The sequence below is a fragment of the Cydia amplana genome, chromosome 13 (assembly GCF_948474715.1).
Source record: "Cydia amplana chromosome 13, ilCydAmpl1.1, whole genome shotgun sequence".
Lineage (NCBI taxonomy): Eukaryota > Metazoa > Arthropoda > Insecta > Lepidoptera > Tortricidae > Cydia > Cydia amplana.
The window spans coordinates 14,430,760-14,450,231 of record NC_086081.1 but is presented as its reverse complement, the minus strand read 5'-3'; the positions used below and the strand labels follow the sequence as shown (position 1 = coordinate 14,450,231).

Sequence of the window (19,472 nt, the reverse complement as noted above, 5' to 3'; positions counted from 1 at the left end):
TACGATACTGAATTGCAATATATGAAATAGCTTATTTCATTCATGGACCTAATAGGTATTGAATGTATACTCAAATTCCAGAATTGCTTTCAATTTAAATCTATGATTAGGTGTGTGATATTATGAAAGTTGTGTGATGTGGGACGTTGAATGAAACAACTTGCTTGGAGTATCGATCTATAATGTCTTGAATAACGTCATGTAAAAGCTTATATAGGGCTAAACTAAGGGAGTGTGAGTGTACGCGTAGCGCACCCACTACATCTCCATTCCTTGAGAAAAAAAAATAGATTACCGTAATATAATATGTTACACTCAATAATCTATTTTTTTTTATTTAACCTGTAACATTTATGGTTCAATAATTCATGGTTGTAATTTTATATGATAATAAAATTAAAATAAGGCATTAAGATAAGTAACACAAACAAAAAGTTTCTAATTTTGAAATTCTCAATGTAAACTTTTTTTTTTAGGTAAGTACTTATGTAAAATCAATAAAAGAAATATCTTATGTTTATGTAAGCTACTCTGGAATAGCTATTTCTATAACGCGTAAACATGATGATTACAATTTAAGCATGCATATAACGAGGGTTGCCTGGTGAAACCCATTAAGTATGAGAAACCTAGTTTGGAGAAAAACGATGTTAAAGGTTTATGGTCATCAAACACTAATTTTTGATAAATAAATTTGTAGTTTTATAATTTCTTCGTGTAGGTAATTTTATCCACTTTAAGTTAATTTGTGTTTTAGTTATGTAACTCATTTAGTTTTCCTGTAAAAAAATGTCTTTTACCAAAGGGTCTCGACTTATTGGGTTTACGCAAAAAGAAAAAAGCCGTTAATGTTACTAAGAGGTTTTATTACTTATAAAAAACTCAAAAAAAGAAGTAAATCTACAAGTGAGAACGGAATTATTCTTCATCTGAATCATTTGGTGCTTTGCCAGCAAATGTTTTTAGGCTTCTTATCCATCCATGTTACTCCTCAGGTATAATTGGTGTCCTGCACATGGTCTCAAAATTTTTTTAAGCCGTCAATGTTACTAAGAGGTTATAATTACTTAAAAAAAACTAAAAAAAAGAAGTGAATCTTCAAGTGAGAACGGTATTATTCTTCATCAGAATCTGAATTATTTGGTGCTTTCCCGGCAAATGTTTTTAGGCTTCTTATCCATCCATGATACTCCTCAGGTATAATTTGTTTCCTACACATGGTCTCTAAATCTTTTTTTTTAGCAATGCTTAGGTAACTGACTACTGTATCTTGTCTCTAACTCTTCTGGCCATGGCATTGCAACTGATGGTGGGTTAGACTGTCTCTTAGCTCTTGTTCTAGGTGTATTTGGCCTTTGTCTCGAAACATCTAACTGACGAAAATCCTCGGACATGTCGTAATTGAAGTAAATTGTGAAATCTCCTTTCACGTACCTAATCTTTTTAATTTTCAGCCAGTTCACGGCCTCATTCGTGGTATCATTGGTTTTTGAAAGAAACATTTTTTACTATATGAACGCTCCTTTTTATTAGATGCCTTCTGTACTTTTCTAGTTTTAACAGGCTGAATTTTTATGCAAGAAAGAATAAAGTTCTTTCTTGCTCGGAAATCCATACTGCAGAAATAACGGCACAAACTGCTACGTTCTTCTTCGGAAAACTTTTCAGTACATTTGAATTGGGATTTATCACATTCAATAGGCTTTGGAACTTTAGCAGGACGCTTAATGCCTTGGGTCACATAGGGTAGCCCTTCCATTTTTCGCTTTTTGGCGATATTTATTTTCCATTCAGATGGCTTAGCTTGCTTACGTCGCTTCAAGGGTTTGACACGGCTCCAAACTCTGTCTAAAATATTGTCTACAATAAAGTAAACAGTGTCTTCCACTTGTGAACGAACACCTGAACTTTCAGGGATCATACTGTCATTGCAGCTAGAGTCAGTTGGATGTAATACTTTTAATGGGTCGTCCTCTGAATCTGGAACATAAGAAGAAGCTCTTTTTATGCATTCACCTTCTCCAGAAATACAAACGTTGTTAAATATCGACAAGGAACGTTTCTGCTGTTTGCATGGGCTGGGAGTTTCAGGAATAATAATATCATGGCCGGAATCATTTTGCTGAAGTGTATCGTTTTCTGAATCTGAATCTTGAACATAAGCTGCTACTGAATAGTCACCTTCTACAGAAATCCAAACTCGATCTAAAACTTCATCAATCAGCACCATAAAAAAGTCTTCCTGTTTGGAGAAAGCATTCGGACTTTCAGGAATAAAATCAGAGTCGGAATCTATTTGCTTTGGTGAATAGTCCTTAGGATCTGGCCCGTAAGTGGGATCTTCATCCGAATAGTCACTGCCAAATAAATTACTTTCATCATCTGGAAATAAATATAAGCAAAATAAATTAAGTTACATATTAACATAGTTAACGAATGGATCCTAATATCATTGTTTTATATAATCTTCAAAAGACTTACTTGAGTCTGCCGTAATATTATTGTCATCGGTGACAATATTGTGCATTTGGGCGGCGATATCAATTTGCGATTCATCAAGATCGGAGGAGTCATTGTCGGAAAACGAATAAATTAAAGTATGAGTGCCAAAAACACAATAACTTAAAATCATTTATGGGCAGTAACGGGATTATAAACTCGGGTAAGTACAAATAAGGTCATACATAGTACATATTTTAATTATTGATCTTATCCATAAGTACAATAATGTACGCGGGGACTTACGAGGTTAATGCACAATGTACTATTACGGATCTTTAAACCATGGAAACTTACCATCATTATTGTTTTGCAGGTAACATCTTATGTTTTCGTTTGCCGTTAAAACACTAGGTCCCATCATAGAAAATCTGTTATTAGAACCAGCTGATCCCGCTGGAACGCAAAAAATAATCATTATTATTCAATAATCTAAGCAAGCATAATTTAATTTAAACTACATTTTTATTGTTTTGTACGGTAAGCATCACTCAAAGTCGCGTGGTTCGATTGATAGTTAGTGCTAAATCCCGATAAGCTCGCTTGAAGTCGCTCTAAATGAAACTACAACAATTAAAGGGGTGAGTGGTCAAACCCGATAATTTGTGATTGATATATGAACGTCATTTAATTTACCTACAGTTACAATTTCAAAAACACATTTGCTCCACTTATCGGGTTTGACCACGCAACCCTCGCACTGCTTTTCGTAATTTATTAACGGTTTCAATAGCTTAGATATATTGTTATTTAAACACAGTACTATAAACACGAAGTATATCGTTCAGGCGATTAGGTCATAACATGATTAAGTATCCTTATTTTGTACGACAATTCTAAATGTATTTCTAGGTTATAAAATTAGATTTTACCTGTTTCTAGCCTGTTACTGCAGGCTAGTTGCACTAATTTTCTGCCTCGGTCACCCATCGCACAACTTTTAACACATACACAATCTTCATTAATACAATACACAACTTTTAACAGCTATTTTCAATTAAAATAATTATGCAATGACGAAGCGCAGCGCTTGCGATCGTGTGAATCGCGTAACTAGTCACTACCTGTCGAGGCGGCGCATGACCTTGCGGTCGTCAAAAATACTTATTGGATTCTTCTCCGAACAACTTTTTAAAGAAATTTGTTAAAGGCCCGTGCGAGAATCCGATAATTAGACTAAAATAAATATTTTTAATGAATACTTATTATAAGTTTGTTTATTGGGTTACTCTTTTAAATAGTTTGTACGTTTAATAAATAATATCGTAAAAGTAGAATCCGACAAATGCTTTAAACGTATTTTAATTCTTACTAAAATCGTCTTAAGGTTCGAATCGTAATGAGGTAAGACCGGGTAAGTAATAGTAACTGGTTCTACATTGTGTGTTTACTTGAATTTAGTGTAAATTACTCTGCACTAAATACCTATAAATGTGTCTTGTGTGGTTCTTCCACTAAGTAATACTAAAAACTGAAGCCTTAAATGTACTTGTAGTATTTAGTTCTAAATTAAAACTTCAAATCAAGTACTTATTGGGTTAACAACTCGGCATATTTCCGTGATACACGTCAAATCCGCTTATCCGATTTTACCATTAGATTGAGCGATATCGAATCAATCTAAAACTTTCATTACATTAAGATCTCACTTTTCGTCACTTATTGGGTTTCACCAGGCAACCCTCGATAAGTGCTTAATTTTATAATATAATCACTTAATTACAAATTCGTGCCTTGATGACGAAACGAAACTTTCACATAATATGTATCGCTTATCTTTAGGATAATTATATTCGAAAAAATAATTTTAAATTCACACAAAGAAAGTCCATAATACTTATAAAAAACATTTTTATATCAAGTAAAAGTTCAAAAATCAATAATTAAAAAAAAAATATATTAAGAAATACAATAAAAAAAATTGTCCATGCTTGTTATTTTACGTACGTAGTTTCTTTTTCATTAATTTATTTTGTCATATCATGGTTCTTGCTAGCATTTATTTTTAAGTTCATTTCATCTACTCACTAGTTTAACACGTCAGTACTCCCATCATTTACATATTTTTACTAAATTATTTCATAAAGTGTGCATCTAAAGCGTGCATCTCTTTTACGGCAAGGGTACACAACGCATTTACATTTGTGGTCGGCCGACCTTACAATAATATATCTATTTATTTACTCAGGATACAAGGAAATTTTATTTTTAAGCGCGCACACATACTATTTATTTATATTCACATTCAGGCAGTTCTTTTAACACTTCCTTACATCATATCCTTCCATGTGTCCAAGGAGTCTCCACGATTGATGCTCGATCGAATCATGGTCAGACCTCCAAGGATTCCGTGCCTGCCTTGTATCCTGGCATACCCTTGCTAACCTAACCGCTCAAGGCCGCCTCTCGGGCCACCGAAGATGCGATAGGTATATATACTTATTTCTATTCATTTTCTTTCATATTTCACTGTCACAAAAAGAAACACATTCAAAAATCAACCACATACACCATGAAAACTGCAACATAATAAGAGTTTCAGCAACTCTTAGTTGATCAGGCTAATCGTCCTTTGAAAAACTTATCTGTTTTAGTTTTCCCAATCATTTTGCTAACGCACTTTTCTAATAACAAACAAATTCCATTTTACTCATAAAACAATCAAAAACCAAACTTTCTTTAGGACTTTCCATACACACAGTTACAAACATATTTACAGACCTTTTAATTCAACCCTTGAAATCCAACATTAAACTTTACTTTAAACATACCGAATACCCGCAAACTCTGTTCCTAATCCTAATTCAATTCAATATTATTCTTTATAATACCTCATTTTATTTTAAAAGTCATATCCATTAATATAAAAGTCATTATTTTGTTTGTTTCTTATATCAAATCCGTGTATAAAAAAAATGTCTAGACTGATACAATATTATAAAAAAAATACATTTAAAATTCGAAGTAAAAATAAACTTAATCTATGAAAGTTAAACATTAAATGTATATGGATAAAGTCGTAACATATTACGTGACATACCTACTGTCATATTTTTAAATCTGAAACTTGAAACATATAATTTCAGTGTTACTTATTAATCTTTAAATTTAATTTTATTACAATAAATTTTAAATGATCTAAATCTGTGTACGAAGACTATGAAACTTGAGATGAAATAACAGACGACGCCTGCGAATCCTTGTATGGAGTGCACGCGCCGCCGTCATGTGCCATATTTGTCAAGGATGAAAGTATGTCATGTACCTACCTATACCCTTAAGCCAAATAAATTGCTAGAATACCTATATTTTTTTTAGACTACATAACAACTAACTACATAACTTTGGGTATTACACATTTTAAAACACAACTTCAGAACAGAAAAAAAAATCTACGAAATTATAACTATATCAATAAAGCACTCTTTCATTTTAACATGATGGATTTCTCGTCGTCTGTGCCGATCCTTTTTATTTCTATTTAGCACCCATCCTTCGGCCTCACGACACGAACAACGCCCAGCAGCATACCAACACCATCACTACAAATCCCGCCTTTTTATTACATAACTTTGAAATAGACCATCTTTAACCGTTATTTTCTGTCCATCCAAATTTTTGTCCATAAGTCACCAGTAGTTAAGATTTTACACTTTCTCAAAATAACGAATTTATTTCACGATCGAAGGAGAGTCACTGTTCACGCACTTCGTCTTTTTATGACTGTAAATCTAGTAATAACTTAATGAAATGTGTCCAACTGTCCATTGTCACTAGTTTATCAAAGCACAAATTGATGAAGTAAAGCTCCAGCAACCAATTCACTATAAGTGTTCAAACAGTTCCACGGATTTTAATAGTAGTTAATAGTTCATTCCACTTCGCAGTATTTAAATTTGTCCACTGTCATTTCACTATTGTTTATAGTTATCACAATTGTCCATAAATTATTTTTCATATTTAATTTAAAGATGAATTTTGCTTTTGGTTCTCTGCCTGGCGCGGCGCGCCGCCAGTGCAGCGCAAGGCCGCACTGGCAGGATCGCCATGTGATGTGGGACGTTGAATGAAACAACTTGCTTGGAGTATCGATCTATAATGTCTTGAATAACGTCATGTAAAAGCTTATATAGGGCTAAACTAAGGGAGTGTGAGTGTACGCGTAGCGCACCCACTACAGTTGTAAATCGGTCGGACCAAGGAATTTCATTTACTGCAGCAATTTCATTGAATGCTTGGATTTTGTTAAGCATGCTTTAAAAAAATAAAATAAGACCTAAAGTTAATTTAAGAGCATCACCACTTATCATAACAGTTTTGAATGATTCACGGTTAGTTTCACTAGGCTTATATAGACCGGAATATGAACCCTGATGGGTAACCCGTGTTACTCGTGAACAAGATGCATAATATGTAACTGCGTCGAAATATCGGGAGCTCGAAAACAATACACAAGGTAATCACGGTTCATATCCCGGTCGATATAAGTCATCACTATCCTGCTCGTGATATTACTCGTGATATTACCTTTTGTTTATAATGGCCTTTAAGCAGAACATGGATATTAGTGCCAGTGTACGAGAAACAGTTCAACGCAGTAAAGCTCCTGTTAAATCTAGAATTGTCTTGAAGGACCTGTATTCTTCCGTCTTTGACTGCTGGGATGTCGTCTTGGGGGCTGTAGTAGTGCAGGTTTGCGGGAATTTGACCTTTATGGTATGCTAAGCAAACCTATTAGAGACAAGGAAAAGTGACTTTAGTACTGATATCTACATACGTAGGTAAGTAACTATTATAAAAACAGTATAAAATGTTTCTTGAATTTCTTCTACAGTGAAGAGACTAATCCCTGCTTACGTCAATCACACGTATATTTATTTATTTATTAAATCTTTATTTCGTAATATAAAACACATTTTACAAAAGGCGAACTTAATGTCTTAAGGCATTCTCTGCCAGTCAACCTTTGGGCAAAGAAGATAAGCAGCTATAGTCGGTGCAAATTCATGTTGTAAGAAGTATAGATAAATGGAAAACCTAATAATTTAACATAATAATCGATCAAAACATTTCAAACGTTTGTTTTATCCTAATATCTTTGTCATTATAATCCTTTTTATATAAGTAGGTACAAATTGAATAATTATTCATTACCATTATTTTGATTGATGTTTATAATATATTATTGTTTTTGTAAATAAATCCAGTATTTGTTCATTAATGATTATGATTCAATAATGAAACACGGTTGACTAATTTCAACAAAAATTATTTAACCTATGTCAATTTGTTAAATAATTATTAACAAACTCGTCGAATTTAAAGTGGAAAATACCGAAACAAAGGTAATTAAAATTTAATTTAGGTAATCATTATTATAATATGATTTTTATAGGTTGGTTGGTACTTATGATTACTTTTTTATATTGCCTTATCTCCACTTACCCTAAGGTTGTCTGGAACAGATTGCTCTTTAGCGATAAGACCGCCTGTTGTCTACCATAGTTTAAGGTATGCTTAATTTGTATGTCATGTTCTTTTTCATATTAGTGAGCATTAAGAATATTAGTATTGTAGGTATTGTAGGTCAATATTATAATAGAAATAATCGGGCATCTACATTTTAAGAGCAAACTACGGTTACCTAACTATCTAATGATTATATGATCCTAATAAATAAAAAAAATAAAAATAAAATTATTAGCCTCTATCTTTGTAAGAAACTTCAGCCGTGTTGCATAAAATTAAGATTGAAGGGACTGACTGGAATTAAATTGAATTGTATTATTAATAACAGAAAAATAATACATAGAATTAAATCCTTTTCTATCATGTTAGATCCGAAAATATGTATACCTATTTACCTTAGTCAAAGCATTTGTTCCCGATGCCGGTTCACTGTGTCCCATGTTAGACTTAACGCTTCCAACCATGATGGATGAGTCTTTGGCGAACACTTTACCGACAGCGTCGAGCTCTTGAGCATCTGCTTCTGCGATAGCTAGTTAAACAAAAAAAAACTTAAAACATCTACCAATAATAGTTTCATACAAAAGTGGCTGGAACATAATTAATTTTGATATAGAAAAAAATAACAGATTGCCAGACTAAAACATGCATCTTCTTTATTAGAACTTTTTAAATTTATTTTCCAGCTTTCAAAGGGGTTAATAATGCATATTTTTACATGCCTTCATGACCTAAAACAGATTTTTTTTCACTTAATTATTTTAGCTTTTAAAAGTTAAATTCTATCTTACATAGTACGCAACGGAACTACAATAGTGGCGCTCTTACCTACGAGTATACGATAGATCTGGACACATCTTTACCTAAATTAAATTAAAATCACAACACTTCCGCGAGACTAAACAACTATTCAAATATATTATAATTTGCATATTAAAAATAATATGAAAATGGGTCAACGATTCTTCAGTCGTAAAATGCTCAACATATTTCGCTCCATAGCTTTAATAGCTAACGCAGCTAACCGATGCAGACTGCATTTTCGATTTAAAAAATTTAACTGAGGGTCAGTTCTTCTTCGCACGGGTTAACAAATTATACATAAACTTTCCTCTTGAATCACCCTATCTATTAAAAATACCGCATTAAAATCCGTTGCGTAGTTTTAAAGATCTAAGGATACATAGGGACAGACAGCGTAAAGCGACTTTTTAGGGTTCCGTAGCCAAATGGCAAAAAACGGAACCCTTATAGATTCGTCATGTCTGTCTGTCTGTCCGTCTGTCTGTCCGTCTGTCTGTCCGTCTGTCTGTCCGTCCGTATGTCACAGCCACTTTTCTCCGAAACTATAAGAACTATACTGTTGAAACTTGGTAAGTAGATGTATTCTGTGAACCGCATTAAGATTTTCACACAAAAATAGAAAAAAAACAATACATTTTTGGGGTTCCCCATACTTCGAACTGAAACTCAAAATTTTTTTTTTCATCAAACCCATACGTGTGGGTTATCTATGGATAGGTCTTCAAAAATGATATTGAGGTTTCTAATATCATTTTTTTCTAAACTGAATAGTTTGCGCGAGAGACACTTCCAAAGTGGTAAAATGTGTGTCCCCCCCCCCCTAACTTCTAAAATAAGAGAATGATAAAACTAAAAAAAAAATATATGATGTACATTACCATGTAAACTTCCACCGAAAATTGGTTTGAACGAGATCTAGCAAGTAGTTTTTTTTTAATACGTCATAAATCGCCTAAATACGGAACCCTTCATGGGCGAGTCCGACTCGCACTTGGCCGCTTTTTTTATACTATGTAGTGATGAAACCAATTTAAAAGTTAATCACTTGTGTAGAGTACCTGAACCACACGCTTCCACGTATTCTACATCTTGCGGGGCAACGTCGATTTCGGAGTAGAACTCATTAAGAAAATCCTGGATATCCGTAGATTCCCTGACGGGCATAAATGGCGCGTCCGGCTTTAAGCTGTAGCTGCCTTTGGCGTGGTAAACTTGAGAGTATATTCTGGAAATTAGATTAAATTATAAACTGAAATAGATGTCATATATTATAAAAGATGAAATGACGAAGCCCTCTAGTGGTGAAGGCCGGATTTGAACCGGCGTCTTTAGCAATCCGGGCTAACGCCTTGAACCCCTTGGTCACCCCGCCATGGTGGAACCCGTCCCAATTTAAGATTAAATCAGCTCTTGAGTTCTGTATGCCATTTCCACAAGAAGCTAACAAAACCTATACTTATCGTATTCAGGTTTATAGACACTCGCAATTTATGCACATCACGCACACCAATAAGTGCAGGCGAGATACCAACTTACGCCCTTATTTATAGACGCACTACAAACCTCAATTAGCTAATAATCGTTTGTCCTTATCTGTCAAAATGAAGAAGTTATGTATTTATAAGAGAGAGATAAAACATAATTTAACTAAATCAGACCCGTAAAGTTTTATGAATAAGGGGGTTAAAATACATTTCTCCGTGCATTTTACGCACACCAATATACACCACACCATGATACAGCATCCATATCCTTATCGTGGATTTTTTGTTTGAGTTTGTCAGAGGCTGTTTATATCAGTAATCAGACTGTTGAAATAATATTTTTCAGTTTTATTTTAGCATGAATTACCAGCTGAAAACCTTTTGAAGAATACATGTATTTCATATAATACTTATTAAACCAAATTAATAAACATTGAATACTTAAAAAAAACTTACCTTTTAGCGTCTCTAGCTCGTTGTAAAAACAGCACGTTGATGGAATCAGACCTCACGTAGCCGTCGCCGTTCTTGTCGAAACATTTGGTTTTTCCGTCCAAGCACAAGAAACCGGCTCTGGAAATAAATATGAGTTTTACCATTTGCCAGTCCAGATTTACAATAAAAAAAGGTAATTAAAATATCATTTTAAAGTTCTAAAATCAAATTTGAAATTTGAATAATTAACTCAAAGTTGTCATCGCAACAACTCAATAATGATACTGTCTTTTGTCAAGTTATTGATAGGGTTTTCCGCTTCCGGCTATCGTCCGAGCACGTTGTGGATTTGGGAAAATATTTGGAAATAAGGAGAATTAGTGTTTTATTTGTGTTGTGATTGTTCTGTGTTGGTTGTAAATCTGTGTGTTACCGTTATCTGACATTTGGTAAGTGGAAATACGTGGGAAGGGTGGCAATTATTTCCATGTGAAGTACTTGCCACCTTATCCAAGACGACATAATGTCGTCAAACCCGTTTGACCCCGGGAGACCCCCGGATGAGCTCGTGGTTGTTTCAAATCCGCCGTCACCTGCTGTTCACATGGATGTGGTTGAATCGACTCCCCTCAAAAGAGATCGCGCTGACTCCAAGTCAGATGATGAGGCCCCCAGTGCCAAGCAAAAGGTCATTCCAGATGAAAGCATAAATAAAATGACTCCTACCCTCTTTGCTAGTCAGGAATCGCAGTTTCCTCTGTCACAGGTTCATAATATACCGGATTCGATTCAACCTGACCATGTACCAGCTGATGGGTCCCCCGGCCCTTCCCAAAAGCTCGCGACCCCCAACATGGACGTTTCCCAAAACCCCTCTTCAGACTCAAACAGTACTATGAGACCTCCCCCAACCCCCCACAGAAATAAGTACCTAATGTCAGACTCGGGTCCATTTGTTGTACATGTCACTAAGGACTCTTCAGAAACCTACTTGAATCAAGTGAAGTTCGGACAACTTTTACATCTGAGCGGTGTGAATGGCATTAAAGAGGGTGGCGTTAAGAAAGCAGGACGTAATAAAATGTCGGTCGAGTTTCAAACAATTGATAGTGCCAACTCCTTTTTGAATGCACAACTAGCAGATGGATACAAAGCCTTTATCCCAACTTTCCATATATCACGCACAGGGGTTGTTAAATACATTCCCAAAGAATTCACAAATGAGGAACTTCCTTCCCTTATTGTCTCTCCTCAAGGATTTGGCAAAGCTGTAAAGGCTCGTCGCATAAATTATAAAACTAAGGATCCCAATGATGGGTCCATTCAATGGGTGCCCTCAGAAAAAGTGGTAGTTACTTTTGATGGTCAGACTCTTCCTTCAAGGGTGTTCCTATTTCATTGCTCGCTTGAGGTGGATCCCTATAACCTCCCCACAATCCAATGCTTCAAATGCCTTCGTTTTGGCCATGTAAAGGCTCATTGCCGCTCCCGTCCACGCTGTGCCAAGTGTGCCCAGCCTCATGAGGCATCTGAGTGTAAAGTAGAAGAAGCAAATGTATCCTGCCTCCACTGCCTAGGGCGACACATGGCAACTGATAAAAATTGTAGTGAGTTCAATAGACAGAAAAACATTAAAGTCACTATGACAGAGGAAGGTATCTCATACTCTGAGGCTGAAAAAAGGCACCCTAGATCTAAACCTCTTTATAGTTCCGCAGTTCAGACCCCCTCTGCTGTACAGACTCCTACTTCTTACAAAAAAACTGTTGTTACACTGAGGAAGCCTCATGCTCCTCTCCCCCCTGGCTATGACCGCACTGCCCATAATGACATTATCTCTGGCTTCAACACACCCCTTCTGGGCAATGGTGTCTGTCTGTCTGGTGAAAACATGCATAAATCGGGACCCCATCCTCAAGAACCACCTTCATCTGGCCCCTCTGGTGCAGATACTAACATGTCGTACATAATCTCTTCCATTGTTTCTCTAGCTGTAGATTATTTGATGAAAAATAACTTATTACCGTCCAACGTTGCTGAATATTTGAAACTACTCTCTTCTCTTCTCCCTAAAGGGTAATATGGCTATTTCGATTCTACAGTGGAATATTAGAAGTGTAAATAAGAATAAATCAGATTTATTATTTTTATGTAACAAACACAAGCCGTTTGTCATTGCTCTCTCAGAAACCTGGTTAAAACCATCCTTCCCATTTCGCTTGCAAGGCTATACCTGCTTCAGACAGCATTGCCCTAAAGGCTCCGTTGGCTGTTGTCTTCTTATTAAAAACGGATTAGATTATCAACAAATTACTCTCATTAACAAACCGCACATCTACGTGACTGCCGCTCGAGTCTTAAACATTAGCTTCCTTTCCGTGTATATCCCTCAACCTTCTCCTAGGATTATTTCGTCCTTCTGGTCTCTTCTTGCTGACATCCCCCCCCCCCCATTCTTGTTTTAGGTGACTTCAACTCTCATAGCCCCCTCTGGGGTTCTCTTATCCCTGACCCCTCTGGTCGCAAAATTGTAGAACTACTAGACCATGATAACCTCTGCGTCTTAAATGATGGTAGGTCAACTCGTCGGATCTCCCCGTCCCAGAATCCTTCTCCAGTAGACTTGTCTATTTGCTCTCCGGCCTTAGCTTCTATATCTGCTTGGGAAGTGTCCCAATCGTCTTACGGTAGTGATCACCTCCCCATCACCATTACCATCTCTATGGATTGCCCCCTGCCATCTTCGTGTCCTCCTCTTCAAAAATTTAATCTATTAAAAGCTGACTGGTCACTGTATTCTTCTTTATTGGATAACAAAATCGCTGATCTTCCCACTGTGTCTCCATCAAATTGTCTCGATGCCTACCTTCTTTTTAAAAAAATTGTACTTCTTTCGGCTGAAGAATCTATCCCCTTAAAAAAGAATGTTTTTAAAAACAGACGCCCCTTCCTTGGTGGGACTCTGACTGCACCTCTATAGTCAAAGAACGTAAAAATGCGGAAAAAACCTATTGCAATAATATGAATAATGATAATTTTATTTTATATAAACAAATACAAGCTAAATGCAAGAAAATACTTATAAAGAAAAAAAGAGATGGATGGAATAAGTTTTGTGAATCTGTATCTCCTGCTACTCATCCTACCATTGTCTGGAACAAAATTAAAACTTTTCGTTGTGCAGGGTCCTCTGCCCCGCCTCCTTCAACTTTTTCTAATAACCCACTTTGGCTAGAAGACTTTCTTAATAAATTGGCTCCTCCTTATGCTCCAGATTGTTTGGAAATTCCATCTTGTGACTTTTTATCTACTTCCGCTGCATCAGTCAATTTTCTTTCAAATCCCTTCTTTATTTCTGAACTTCGTTGCGTACTTGAATGTCTAGCGGACTCCTCACCGGGTCCTGACGGTGTGGTATACTCTTTTCTTTCTAAGGCTGGCGCTGAGGCTACTTCCTATTTCCTATCGCTAATTAATTGCTTCTTTGACAACGGCGTTGTGGCGTAAAGCCAGTGGACTGTAGTTTTTTAAGTTAGTTCATTCGACACTATACTGCTTTATCTGATGGTAGAAGGGCTTACCGGTATTTTTGGTCTGCAGGTGGCAGAGGCCTCTGCGGGTGGATGGATTGCTCGCTGGTGGCTTCCTCGTTATTTTAAGGCACTGCACACTGTTTTCTGGTATATTTCGTGAATTCAGATATTCTTTCTGTTGCGATGTTTTGATGACACTGACACCGTTAGTTATTACTTTTTAGACCATTGCGAATGTGTCGCCGGCCAGTAGCCTCGCTACCTCAAATAAATCAGTATAGCAGTAGGTTGAATACTAAACACCCCCCACCGAAAGCACTATGTGACTTTCTCATAATATGAAAAAGAGAGAACAGAACTTGCGCATGTATAGGCGCGAAAATAAAATAAAATATATGCAATTAATGCGATAAAAGAAGGGGATTTAGTGAGTATAAGGCAAAGGACACAGTTTATTAACAGGTCTCAAAAAGGAATTGTTAGCTCTTGTGCGCAGAGTAACCTTGCGCACAATGCCGTCTAAACCGGGATGTTTTTGTTGGACAATTGCAAGTGGCCAACTGCAAGGAGAAACTCGGCCGTCCTTGACTAACACTAAGTCTCCTACATTAATATTGGGAGGCGAGGTGAACCATTTTGACCTTTGCTGTAAGGTATGTAAATAATCTTGGCTCCATTTCTTCCAAAACAGTTGAGAGCAATTTTGCAAATATTGCCAACGTGATAGATGATTTACAGGTACAGACTGCAAATCATACTCTGGTACAGCTGTCAGACTCTTGCCTATCAAGAAGTGTCCAGGAGTTAGGACATTAAACTCATGAGGATTATCACTAGCTGGCAGAGCGCATAATGGCCGTGAATTCATTATGGCTTCAATTTTACAGAAAATTGTTGTCAGCTCCTCAAAAGTCAAGGCTTTGTCACCGACAGCACGCACAAGATGGTATTTCGCAATACGAACGCAACTCTCCCATAAACCACCCATGTGAGGGGCGCTAGGAGGATTGAACTGCCAGTTAATCAAGCGCTGAGCGCAGCCGTTAAAAATATCCTGTTGAGTGCTCTTGTCAGACATGAATTTCTGAACATCAGCAAGATGTTTACTGGCTGCTGTGAAATTCGTCCCGCAATCGGAATAAAAGCATGCCGAAAGACCGCGACGGGATACGAATCTGTCTAGAGTAGCCAAAAAGCAATCGGCAGATAGAGAGGAGAGCGTTTCCAAATGCACGGCTTTAGTTGAGAAGCAAACGAAGACCGCTAAATAAGCCTTCTCTATCTTGGCATTGCGCCGTAAGCTTTCCTTTATATAAAAGGGTCCGGCCAGGTCCACACCTACATGCTCAAACACCTTATTAGGTAACAGACGAGTTGATGGAAGGTCACCCATTTTAGGCTGCAGCAGAGGGCCTACCGCGAACCACGTTCGACGTGTTGCCTCTCTGTCGCACTTGTAAATTCGTACGTAAGTGTGACAGGGAGGCAACACGTCGAACGTGGTTCGCGGTAGGCCCTCTGAGTGGGTCTACATTTGTAGCAGCTCTTGCACTTTGAATGAATGGAACGAATTAGGCTACGAGCCGACAAGATCCAATATCTCTGGTTGAGAATATTCTGCAAGGTCTGCGGACCTGTGTGTAAATATTTCTTATGAAAATATTCAACCAAGAGCTTTGTAAACCTACTTTGCTTCGGCAACAATATAGGATGCTTCGCATTGTAAGGCAAGTCAGAGTGCGGGATACGACCCCCCACCCTGAGGAAGCCTCGATCGTCAAGAAAGGGTGCAAGCTTCCTTAACGAAGGGATGTACGTTACGCCCTTTTTCAAAGTTTCAATTTGCTCTTTGAAATAAGCTGCTTGTACTAATTTGATCAAGCAATCATGGGCTTGATTCAAGTTTTTTGTCGTTAAAACTTGGTCGCAAATCGAAACGTCACCACGGAATCGTCGTAGTAAACGTAAGATCCAGGCGATGCTTCTTTGCATTCTATAATAAGAAGAGAACTGGTTGCAAACACGATCAACGAATTCCAGTTTACCTTCTTCTCCCGTTTGTTGAGATAGTAAATTAAATGTATTTGTATTTAATTTCATCTCTGGGATTTGTGTTTCACATTTGTTTATGAAAGTGGAAACAGGCCAATTCTCACAATCGTCATACATCCAGGCAGGCCCTTCAAACCACTGAGTGTTACCAGCCATGAACTGCGACGGAGAAACACCTCGCGAGGCGACGTCTGCCATGTTGTTTTCGCTGTTCACATGACGCCACGCATGAGGAGGTATTGACTCTGTTATTTGTGTAACACGATTACACACAAATGTTTTTAATTTATAAGCGTCAGTTTGTAGCCACGCCAAGACAATAGACGAATCTGTCAAAGCTGTGATTTTTGTCACATTAACCCGAATTAAGCATTCACACGCGTACTTCATTAGTTTTGCAAGAAGTGCTGCGGCCATAAGTTCAATTTTCGGGATAGTCTGAACTTTGACAGGTGCTACCTTTGACCTTTCCATCAACAATCTGCACTTAACGTTAGACTGATGTCGTGAGATGACGTAGATGCAGGCGGCGTACCCACGAGAAGACGCGTCGCTAAATCCAACAAGTTCGCATTCAGTTACATTTGGAAGCAAGATATGCCGTTGAATCTGCAACTCGGATAGTCGGGGTAGTTCGTCAATGAACGTCAACCACTGCTCGCATACGTCTTGAGGAAGTGGATCATCCCAACCGAGACCCACCTTCCAAAGGTCCTGAAGAATGCACTTTGCAACAAATGTGCATGGAGCAATGTATCCAACAGGATCATAAATTGACGCAAGAGTCTTCAGTACAGATCGCTTAGTATTGACGGTATCTTGTTTGTTCAATGAGAAGCTGAACGCGTCAAACACCGGAGACCATTTCAAGCCTAAAAGTTTAATTGAAACGTCATCCCTGTCCTTTTGAAAAGTGACAGTAGTTTCACGATGTTCGGCCGGGACGCGCTCAAACAACTGTTCAGAGTTGCTCGACCACTTCTTAAGCACAAGTCCTCCGCACTGTAGCATATTAATCAACTCGTCCTGTAATGCACATGCCTGAGAGAAGGTGGCGCATGACCACAGGATATCATCCATATAGATGCCTTGACGTACAACTTCAGCAGCAGAAGGGAAACGTTCGCCTTCATCACTGGCTAATTGTAGTAAAGTGCGTATGGCCAGAAATGGACTCGAACTCACGCCATATGTGATTGTTTTCAACTCATAGACTTTTATCGGCTCGTCAACTGACGACCGATATAAAATATGTTGATATTTCCGGTCAGATTCGCGCACAAGGATTGCACGATACATTTTGCAAATATCACTTGCGAAACAGTATTCGAATAATCGAAAATTTGTTATAATGGCTCCTATATCACGGTATAGGTTTGGTCCCGTCAACTGGGTGTCATTAAGAGAGACGTTTGTAGACGTTTTCGCACTAGCATCAAAGACTACGCGCAACGGCGTAGATGTGCTGCTTGGCCTTAAAATACTGTGATGTGGTACAAGATATTTGCTCGGCTCGCTACCAGTATACCATGTGGTCTAGTTTCTCATACTCCAACATGAAGTCATTGTAAGCTTGCTGCAGCACTGGTGAGCGCGCGAGTTTGCGCTCTGTTGCCAGCAGTCGTCGCTCGGCAGCAGCGCGAGAGTCTCCGAGTATCGGCGCATCAGGAACAAAAGGCAGCGGCACGATATACCTCCCCCCCTCATCACGGGAGTGATCACGCACGTAAATATCTTCAGCCAGCTGATCTTGTGGGCTGAGTACAGGTTTGCACGGCAATTCCTCTACTTCTCAGAAGTCACGCAGCGTTTTGTCCAAAGTCTTCTCTAGAGAAATCGTCAGATGGAAACTCTGTGTTGGTGTTTCGGTGTCGTTACTGTCGTTGTATAATCTTCCGCTAACGACGTACCCAAAAATGGTTTCAATAACCTTTGGAATGTTCGGCTTGACAGTAGTAGGCTTGTCCATAATCAATTCGGACACGACGCCATTGTCCAGTAGAATATCCACCGATGACTTCTCGAAAAACAACGGGTCAGCCAATTCAAAATTCTTGTATTCTTCCACAACTTCTGGCGGAAACGAAACATTTGGCATTTCAGATGACACTTTCTCCACGACGACCATCTCCACCTGGAAACTCGGAACGTCCAATTTACACGGCTTCAAGTCGCACGTCACCATGCCAAAGTTTTTGACAAGTTCACCTCCAAGTCCTGATACTGTGTAAGGACATTTGTTGCGAGGTAAGCCCAAACGTTGAGCACAATTCAAAGTAATAAATGAGCTTTGCGCTCCAGAATCAAGAACAGCACGGCAGTTCTGATGTTGTCCGGTGATGTCAACCACTAGAGTCCTCGTAGTCTCCAACACTACACCGTAAGAACCTGAATTTTCACTCACGGAGTGAAGATTCTCAGTTCCAGTTGGAGCGGGCGTCACACTCACGGAGCGCGGCGGCGAAGGCCCCGCTGCATGCACGGCAGCGCGGGGCGTCTGCAGGGTCGGCACGGCCGGAGCCTGCAGAACACTTGCATCCCGATGTAGCAAATAATGATGAGGCTGAGAGCAAACTCCACAAGTCATATTGCTCTTACAACTTGACGCTTCGTGACCACTTTTCAAGCAGTTGCTGCATATCTTCAAGGCGTTGACACGGTCAATCCTATCTTGAATCAACAGTTTACGAAACTGTTCGCAACGATAAATCAGATGATTTGAGTTGCAATGCACGCAAGTCAGTTTGTTTTGGTACGAATTATTTTGAGTATCATTATTACGCGAAACAGTTAATCCAACCTTTTGCGAAGACGAGGTCGCGTTCGAATATTTGAAACTGGCAGGTTTATGACTCGGTTGTGTGAAGTTGACAGGTGACTTCACTTTGACTTGTTGATGGTTTATAGTCCGGGAGCTAGTACTAGGAAAAGTATGTTCCAACACTTTTATTTGTTTGTTCACAAAATTTATTAATTCCGCGAAAGTCGGTAATTCATTTTGATCGCGGCTTTCTTCAAACAATTTCCGAGAATGACTGTCTAGCCCGCGAAGTGCCAGATGGCAGAATAGATAGTCGTCCAAGTTCTCAATCTGCAAGGCGTGAATAGCTTTCAAGGAATGGTCAAAAGTCTCCACGAATGAGGTTAAATTCGCTGCACTGTCTTTTGTCAAAGGTGAAAAATTCAGCATTTTATC

General features: G+C 38.2%; 1 protein-coding gene across 1 annotated transcript in view; it reads right to left on the bottom strand.

The window, feature by feature from the left end:
* LOC134653598 (fatty acid synthase-like) overlaps positions 1 to 19,472 on the bottom strand; it is a 119,127-nt gene that overhangs the window by 61,806 nt on the left and 37,849 nt on the right. Inside the window, exons 5-8 of the mRNA XM_063508996.1 lie at positions 10,713 to 10,829; positions 9,831 to 9,997; positions 8,364 to 8,500; positions 7,027 to 7,230 (exon numbers count right to left, since the gene is read on the bottom strand). Coding sequence (XP_063365066.1) covers positions 7,027 to 7,230; positions 8,364 to 8,500; positions 9,831 to 9,997; positions 10,713 to 10,829 — 625 coding nt within the window. The remainder of the gene's footprint in view (positions 1 to 7,026; positions 7,231 to 8,363; positions 8,501 to 9,830; positions 9,998 to 10,712; positions 10,830 to 19,472) is intronic.